This window comes from Salvelinus fontinalis, chromosome 19, assembly GCF_029448725.1.
Source record: "Salvelinus fontinalis isolate EN_2023a chromosome 19, ASM2944872v1, whole genome shotgun sequence".
Classification (NCBI taxonomy): Eukaryota; Metazoa; Chordata; class Actinopteri; order Salmoniformes; family Salmonidae; genus Salvelinus; species Salvelinus fontinalis.
Window position 1 is genome coordinate 37,293,261 of NC_074683.1, and position 9,643 is coordinate 37,302,903.

Sequence of the window (9,643 nt, forward strand, 5' to 3'; positions counted from 1 at the left end):
CTGTGTACTTTCCATTGTGTTAAGGGTTCAAAGCCATGCTGTCTTCGTTGGTGCAGCATGTTGGTCCTCCTATTTGACCTCTCCTTATACGTCCCTCACTAGTTCCATTACACGGAGTGACAAGGCGATTATATTCATCCATCCTGGGAGAAAAGACATGGTAGTTAATTATAATAAAACATAACAGTAATTTGATTTGTGGATGCTGATTGGCTGAAATAGCATTTCATCTGTGTGTATATCAGGCAATATATCACGGTATGAAAAATACAAAATTACTGTTCTATTTATCTTGGTAACCAGTTTATAATAGCCATAAGGTACCTCGGGAGTTTGTGGTATATAGCCCATTAATCTCAGAACTAAAGTCTTGCGTAATTGGTCAGATGCTTTATTCGGAACCGGAATGAAGAGCTCCACTCTCTCTTTGCAAGTTAACGGCAAGTCTATGGGGAAAACGTCCCCTCCCTTTCCGAAATTCAAAAGATGCTAAAACCTGTGAAATCCTGATTTGTCCAATGCACTGGAACTGGTGCTGTTTGTTATCTCACACATCCCGTTGTATCAGGACAGATCTATGGTACCATTTATGTTTACATAGTCTGTCCACAAGAAATTAATTAAGCAATAAGGCCCGAGGGTATGTGGTATATTGGCCAAAATACTACGGCTAATGTCTGTTCTTCAGCACGACGCAATGCGAGTATACAGCCTGGATACAGATGTGGTATATTGTCCATGTAACGCGAACCACTGAGGTGCCTTATTGCTATTATAAACTAGTTACCTACATAAATAGAACAGTAAACAACTATTTTTGCATCATTCCGTGGTACAGTATATTGTCTGATAGACACACGGCTGAAATGCTGTTTCAGACAATCAGCATCCAGGACCTAAACTACCCAGTTTATAACAGGAAATATACCACAGGGCTGTTCTGATGCATCACGTGGCGTAAACATCGGCCTCCGGTGCCAAAAGTTGCATGTTCGAATCCAGCGATATAACGTTTTTGAGATTTTAGTTTTAAGCCTATCCCAAACCTTAACCCTTACCTTAACGATTTTAAGTTAATGCCTTATCTTAAGACTATTGAGTTAATTACTAAACTTAACCCTAAACTTAAAATTTGGAGGTAATGGCTAAACTTAACCTTAAACACCTCGAAATTTGACATTTGAAAAATTGGATGAACGTCTAATTCTAACATTAATTAGATTTCCGGTGCCTCCGGAATGGCGCAGTGGTCTGAGCCACTGCAATGCTAACTGTGCCACTAGAGATCCTGGTTCGAGACAAGGCTCTGTCGCAGCCAGCTGCGACTGGGAGACCCATGGGGCGGCACACAATTGGCCCAGCGTTGACCGGGTTAGGGGAGGGTTTGGCCGGCAGGGATGTTCTTATCCCATCGCGCACCAGCGACTCCTGTGGCGGGCCAGGCGCAATGCACGCTGACATGGTCGCCAGGTGTTTACGCTGACACATTGGTGCGCCTGGCTTCCGGGTTAAGCGGGCGTTGTGTCAAGAAGCAGTGCGGCTTGACTGGGTTGTGTTTCGAAGGACGCACGGCTCTCAACCTTCCGAGTCCGTACGGGAGTTGCAGCGATGGGAAAAGACTAACTACCAATTGGATACCACGTAATTTGGGAGTGCAAACAGATCCATATATTACAGGGAATTGAATAGGCGATGACTTTAACATCGACCAGTCTCAGAATTTTCACTTCCTGTTTGGATTCTTTCTCAGGTTTTTGCCTGCCATATGAGTTCTGTTATACTCACAGACATCATTCAAACAGTTTTAGAAACTTCAGAGTGTTTCCTATCCAAAAGTAATAATAATATGCATATATTAGCATCTGGGACAGAGTAGGAGGCAGTTCACTATGGGAACGCAATTCATCCAAAGGTGAAAATGCTGCCCCCTATATCAAAGAAGTTAAGAAACAGTACCATCAAAATACACATTTATTTATGTAATCAGCTTAGCTACATACATTCAATATTGTGACACAAATTGCTCCAGACCTGTCACACACCACCCCCCAATTGGAGAACCTGGACTGGTTACTGATGAGGGAGGAGTCATCTGGGTTGTGCCCCCCCAGGAGAGAGTCTGTACAGACGTCACACTCAGTCTGCCCTGTGGTGAAGTTCCAGTATGGAACAGCATAGTTCTCATTGCCAGTCAGTCTCTGCAGAGGACAAACTATTCAGATACACTCATTCAAGGAAGCTGACATTTTCTCAAGTACATATTCATATTTTGTAAGATAAATACAACAATTACATTATCTTTACACTCTTACCTGCAGGTTTCTCTCCAGACTGAGTATGTGGTATCTGTGCCAAGTCCTTTACGGGAGAATCAATGTGCTTGAATGGACATCCAGATTAAACATTCTAGTCTTAGAAGTGCAATCATATCCATAGAAGTGAATTTGTTCAACATTGTACACATGTAAATGATTATCATTATAATATATTGTTTGTGTTTGCTTGTTTGTTTTTGTGTGATGGATCACATTCCCCAAGGAGTGTCTCTGACAGAGTAGTAGTGCTGCCATGTAAAGAAATCGTAGATGGAGATGTTGGAGAACTGGGGCTGGGTTCCATTGGGCCCCAACAGGGCCAGCCAGTGCTGTGTGGCAATGACATAGTCTGGATGGGTGGTGTTCTTGGCCCGGTCCAACACATCCAGGAACTCCTGGAGCTCAGCTGGAGTCAGAGAGTGGATGTTCTTCCTCACCACTGGGGAGTTACGCACGTCACAGTTTGGTCCTGTCCAGCCAAACTTACACTGGCCACAGTCAAAGCCACCAAAGTTACCTAGACACAGGGATGGAATATAGAGGGAATACAGTTTATAGCTATACTGCAAAACATACTAATACACTTTTTACATTGAATTTTAACTTGAAGTTAGAAATTTCCTGCGTGGGTAAAAAATGTAATAAAATGCAGATATCTTAAAAGTGTACAGTTTAACATTTTCAACATTATAATTTCATTAGTTACTGAGGCACCTGCAAGTTTGATTAAAACACGTAGTTGGCCACCTTTCACGGTCACCTCGGTTTCTCATTCGAATTGGTCCCCCCCAGGGTTTGGTGTCCTCGTCCAGATAAAAGTCCACACACGTTAGCAGGATCAGACCCGAGGGCAGGGCAGCACTGCTTTGAGACGATCCCTTCTACCGTGCTACACACTCGAGGAAACTGAGCCTCTGTAGAACCAGGCCATGTCACGAAACAGACCAACCCTAGCACACAAGCCCTCATTGTCTTTTTCACACTGCTGTAATCTTCTCCTTTCACCCTAAAAAATGTATTTGTTCACCAGTTCCCAGCAATGATGTGGTCAATAAGACACAGAGATGAAACTAATTCGATTTGATGGTGTTCATCTTTCCCATTTTCCAGAAAATAAAACTTCAAGGTTCACTTTGGAATTTCCAATCCATTCCGTATGATGACAGATAGCATTGACAGTGGGCTGCAGGCCTACAAGAAATTCAACCGCTCTTTCCCGGAATAATTAGCCAACTAAGATTTCTAGGGACAAGTGATACAAATACCCACACAGTGTCTTTAAGAACCCAGATCACGATGTTGTCAGTATGTTTGCACAATGCTCGCCCTCAAATAAAGATCACGTGGTAGCAGATGAGATGAACAGTAACAGAAAAATTAAAAAGTATTGGCCCTCCAAGACAATTTGCGATTTTTTTTTTCTCATATCATTAATCTGATACCCATTCCCATCCACAGAGATACCACAGTAGCGAGCTATTTTACACCATTCAAACCACGCTCAACTCTACCACTGCTTTCTAAGACTGCCCTCTGGCAGCAGGTATGAACTTCAACCTCAACTTTGGTGCATTTACTGCAAAAAGGCATAGTTCAGTAGGAGTTTCATCATAAACAATTTGAATGTTTGAAATAACTTTTAACATCTATGTCTACCTTTCTCTGTTCACTGTTATCTGGTCTTCACTGTTTAACATATAGAACTGTACATGTAAATATCTGAGGAAGGGTTTGTTTGATTTTACCATTGACATCATCCAATGGATGACTAACCTTTTAATGTACTGTACTCTACAACGGTATGGGACTAGTCACACTGGAATCCTCTCATAGATCCCTAAGGAGCTCTTTTGAAACCATGTGTTCAACTGAATGTTTCCCAAACCTCCACGAGTATGCGCTTTTTAACAAAACAACTTTAGACTGTGTGCATATGTTTCTCATTATGTATCTTTTCATACAGTATACATGTTATATCCTGTTTAGAAATGCATTACCAATTTCCTTACATCTAGAAGTACAGTTTCAAGATATATCTCTCCAAAAACAATCACATTTTCTTGGCCCAAAAAAATAAATAAATCCTGCTGGTTTAACATTCATTTCAATAGATCTTCGGAGCATTTTGAAGGAATTACGTTATATCTTTCACTGAAGCTTTTGCATGTCGTGAAATGGGAACTTTGTGTCACATAGACCCCCGAAGCCTCCATTGGAACACATGGGGGTGCTAGAGAGCCATCTTTGGGGCAGAATCAGCTCCTTGAAACACTATGGCGACAAGTGTTCTTGAAAATAAGTATTTGTGGGTATGTACAGCGGTATAAGTGAATTCTTATGTGCCGCTTGTCACTGTAGTCCAGCACTCCATTGTTACAAGGTAATATGACACCATTTTGTCCTGCTATAGCTTTTAGAATGTAGCAGTATATGCAGGTAAATGGGTTCTATTCAAACTTAAAATGTATACTTTATTTTCCTGAGATTTGGCACCTACCGATTCATAAACGGTCCCTGATGTCCTGAAGTTACACAAAATTCTAATACAGGAATAGAATGTTGTGTAACTTCAGGACATCAGGGACCGTTTATGAATCGGTAGGTGCCAAATCTCAGGAAAACAAAGTATACATTTTAAGTTTGATCATCTGCCATATGAAAAGGAAGATTCCTTAAGCATTTGGACAGAGAAAACCCACTATGGCCCTTATATTGGTCTCCCTCTGCTCACGCTCTTTTTTTGTTGTTGATACATCTACTCTATTCTATCAAAAAGTATGCTTCTATTGTGTATATGCAAATCCCCTTTCAAATTGTAGACGAGGAAGTATTGGTTTTATCCTTTCCATTTGTTACACCTAATTCCCATTTATTAATTTAATATTACCCTTTGATTTTGCACTGAGTGATTGGACATTGTATGAGAACAATTTGAGCGCTGTTGATTTTTCAAGTTGCTAATTGCACCGGCGTGGAATATGCGTGCAGTGTGTTGTCGTCTTTTGTTTGGGAGACAATGTTGCCCGGTTGTGTCGAGAGTCCTCTGTATCAGCCCCAATGGAAGTGGCACTGTTCTAAAATGGAAAGTTCCAAATGAAAGGCCAGCGTTGCGTGAAGGGAAAGTGCTGCTCAGCCTTTGAAGTGCTGCAAATTGACATTCTCCTTTAATAGCATTTCAAAAGATATCACAGGAGGTAATGTGTTTAATTTGTGAAATGATCTACTCATTACCATGTTGATGGCAAAATGCACCCATTTCCTTAATGGCTATGTGAATATTATGTCCAGTGTGTTGTGCTCTGCACACATTTGAAGGAATATAATGTGTTGGTTGGGAGAAGGAGGATCTTTTCTAATGGTAATGGAGAGCACAGTTTCATTCACTGAAAACAGAGCTCAGTTGTCTGAAAACGGGAAGAACTGATTGGAGGAGCAGCTGAATCAGCTGACTTAAACCATCACTCTAGAGGAAGAAGCGAGAGGAGAGAACTGAGGCCAAACTCTGTCTTCTCCAGCAGATGGCGGTCTTCATTTTTTTCTTTCACCAAGAGAGGAGTTTTTGGTATGGAGGTCAATGTGAGAGTGTCAAATTTGGTTGACAAAATATTTAAGGGCTTATTTGCTACATCTGGCTTATTTGGTCGAATAGACGTTTCGTAGTGATTTATATTGTTACAAGAGTACTGATATAAGAAGGACACGTGACAACCTGGCATCTTCGAAAAAAACAACAACTTTATATCAGAGTTGTGCCGGGTCATCACAAGTTACCACAATCACAAAATCATAAACCTTGCCTATTTCTACAATTTATTTTCTGAAAATTTGATTTGAAACCTAATCCTTACCTTAACCACACTGCTAACCGTATGCCTCCTTAACCTTAAATTAAGACCAAAAAGCACATTTTTGTTTTCATAAATTTTTTACGATTTAGACAATTTTGACTTTGTGGCTGTGGTAATTAGTGGAAACTTAGGCAATGATTTTTTCATTGGCAAGATTAGAAAACTTAGCCATGACATGCCAGCAACAAACAAAACACATCCAGGAATATCGGACCAAATTATGAAAGACAAGCATTGTCATATTGAATTCCGTGAAGTGAGTGTGGAAGAGGTGAAAAAAATATTGTCTATCAACAATGACAAGACACTGGGTTCTGACAATTTGGATGGGAAATTACTGAGGATAATAGTGGATGATGTTGCCACCCCTATTTGACATATTTCAATTTAAGCCTACTAGAAAGTGTGTGCCCCCAGGCTTGAAGGGAAGCAAAAGTCATTCCGCTGCCGAAGAATATCAGCCCCCTTTACTGGCTCAAATAGTCAACCAATCAGCCTGTTACCAACCCTTAGTAAACTTTTGGACAACATTGTATTTGACCAGATACAATTCTATTTTACAGTAAACAATTTGACAACACACTTTCAGCATGCTTATAGGGAAGGACATTCAACAAGCACTTACACACATGACTGACTGATTGGCTGAGAGAAATTGATGATAAAAATTATTGTGGGGCTGTTTAGTTAGACTTCAGTGCAGCTTTTCACATTATGGATCACAGTCTGCTGCTGGAAGAACATATGTGTTATGGCTTTACACCCCCTGCTATATTGTGGATACGATTTACCTGTCTAACAGAACACAGAGAGTGTTCTTTAATGGAAGCCTCCAACATAATACAGGTAGAATCAGGAATTCCCCAGGACAGCTGTCTAGGCCCCTTACTTTTTTCAAACTTTACTAATGACATGCCACTGGCTTTGAGTTAGGCCAGTATGACTCGGATGACTCAACACTACATGTCAGCTACTACAGCAACTGAAATGAGTGCAACACTTAACAAAGAGCTGCAGTTAGTTTCAGAGTGCGTGGCAAGGAATAAGTTAGTCCTAAATATTTCTAAAACTTAAAGCATTGTATTTGGGACAAATCATACTTTAAAACCTAAACCTCAACTAAATCCTGTAATAAATTATGTGGAAATTTACCAAGTTGATGTGACTAAACTGCTTGGAGTAACCTTGGATTGTAAACTGTCATGATCAAAACATATTGATACAACAGTAGCTAAGATGGGGAGAAGTCTGTCCATAATAAAGCGCTGCTCTACCTTAACAGCACTATCAACAAGGCAGATCTTACTAAGCTCTAGTTTGATTGCACCTGGACTACTGTTCAGTTGTGTGGTCAGATGCTACAAAAAGAGACTTAGGAAAATTGCAATTGGCTCAGAACAGGGCAGCACAGCTGGGCCTTGGATGTACACAGAGAGCTAATATGATTAATATGCATGTCAATCTCTTCTGGCTCAAAGTGGAGGAGAGATCGACTTCATCACTAATTGTATGCACGAGCTGTCTGTTACAACTAATGGCGCACAGCTCGGACACCCATGCATACCCCACAAGACATGCCACAAGAGGTCTCTTGACAGTTCCCAAGTCCAAAACAGACTATGGGAGGCGCACAGTACTACATAGAGTCATGATTACATGGAACTATTCCACATCAGGTAACTGATGCAAGCAGTAAAATTTGATTTAAAAAACAGATACAAATACACCTTATAGAACAGCAGGGACTGTTAAGCAACACAAACATAGGCACAGACACATGCATACACACACATGTACACATGGATTTTGTACTGTAGATATGTGGTAATGGTGGAGTAGGGGCCTGAGGGCGCACAGTGTGTTGTGAATGTATTGTAATGTTTAAAATGTTTTTAAAAAATTATAAACTGCGTTAATGTTGCTGGACCCCAGGATAAGTAGCTGCCGCCTTAGAAGCAGTTAATGGAGATCAATAATAAATACAGCACCTACAGTCTAACTGGAGGAGCAGCTGTGTCCTTTGATTTGAACCAGCCCTCTAATGCAGTACGTCTAATTGACTTCAGGGGGCAGTATTGTGTTTCTGGTCTTTGTTCAGTGGCATGATCAACCAAGTCACCTAAGTTAACTTCATGATGCTTTCCCAAACACACCATGAAATAACCTGGGTATGGAAAGCTTTGTACTTGAACTGCCACATTTTTCAAATTCCAACCATGCCAGGCAATGACTTACTGTATATTGCCTATACATTGAACTGGGTGGCATAGCCTATAGATATAGGGGCCCAGTATAACGTCTTAATCCATAATCCTTATATGTGATATTTTTTTATATATTTTTCTTATTTGGAAAGAAATTCTAAAAACCTGTTTTTGCTTTGTCATGATGGGGTATAGTGTGTAGATTAATGAGGGGAAAAAAATATTGAATAGATTTTAGAACAAGGATGTAAGGTAAAAACAAAGTGGAATAAGGGAAGGGGTCTGAATAGTTTCCGAGTGCTCTGCATACGGGAAACCTACAGTAGCATACTTGCTCATTACATGCATTTAAAAGACCTAATTAGTAATCTGCCCCTTTGTACTGTTAGAGATGGAAATTAGACATACAAAAAGACTTTGGGCAATTTTCAATCAGAATACATTAAAGTTGCATTATAGAGGGATAAAAAGAGGGTTGAGTGGTTAAAGTGTTTGGCTGTTAATGCTCTTCTCACAAGCCCTGTCAAAAGCCTATAACGCATGATCCTCTTTAAGTAAGAATTTAACCTCTGTTCCTCTTTCCCGGGTCTCAGGATCATCCAAGCGCAGACAGAATTGTTCAACAATTACGGTATAACAAGGGAATAAAATATGGTATATTGTTTTGGAATTGACTGCTGAAAACAAAATGACTATTTTTCACTATGTCAAAATCGGAATATTGGCTAGACCATTGAGTGATTCGTTCTCCAGTGCTTCCCACCCACCTGCTTCCCGCAGCTTACTGATTCCCATTTGAGCATAATGCAGGCATTAGAGGAGGCACAAGGGCCCTGATAAGTTACAAAGTGCTCCAGGGGTAAACCTCGTAAGAAGAGGGTTTGGAGTTATTTACAGTTATTTAAAAATGCATGGCTGGGGAAGAGATTGGTTTTGCAGTTGATGCTTTGTACATAAAGCGAACACTACACATGTGGAGGGTGTTTAAGCTGTAAATGACCAGATGACAGTGTATGCTAATCGACTGATCACATGACCCGGGTGGAGACTATGACACAACAAAGGACAACCAGCCTACTGTCGGATGTTACCTACAAGACACAGGAGGCTGCTCAGGGGAGGACGGCTCATAATAATGGCCGGAACGGAGCAAATGGAATGGCATCAAACACCTGCAAACTATGTGTTTGATATATTTGTTACCATTCCACTTATTGCGCTCCACGAGCCCGTTCTCCCCGATTAGGGTGTCACCAACCTCCTGTGCTACAAGAAA

General features: G+C 40.7%; 1 protein-coding gene across 1 annotated transcript; it reads right to left on the reverse strand.

The window, feature by feature from the left end:
- Positions 1-1,953: 1,953 nt before the first annotated feature.
- LOC129816185 (L-dopachrome tautomerase-like) lies at positions 1,954-9,162 on the reverse strand. The gene is made up of 2 exons (XM_055870424.1): positions 9,135-9,162; positions 1,954-2,832 (listed from the first exon to the last, which is right to left on the reverse strand). Exons 1-2 carry the CDS (start codon positions 9,160-9,162, stop codon positions 2,525-2,527), a joined length of 336 nt encoding a protein of 111 aa, XP_055726399.1. The 3' UTR covers positions 1,954-2,524.
- Positions 9,163-9,643: the final 481 nt, after the last annotated feature.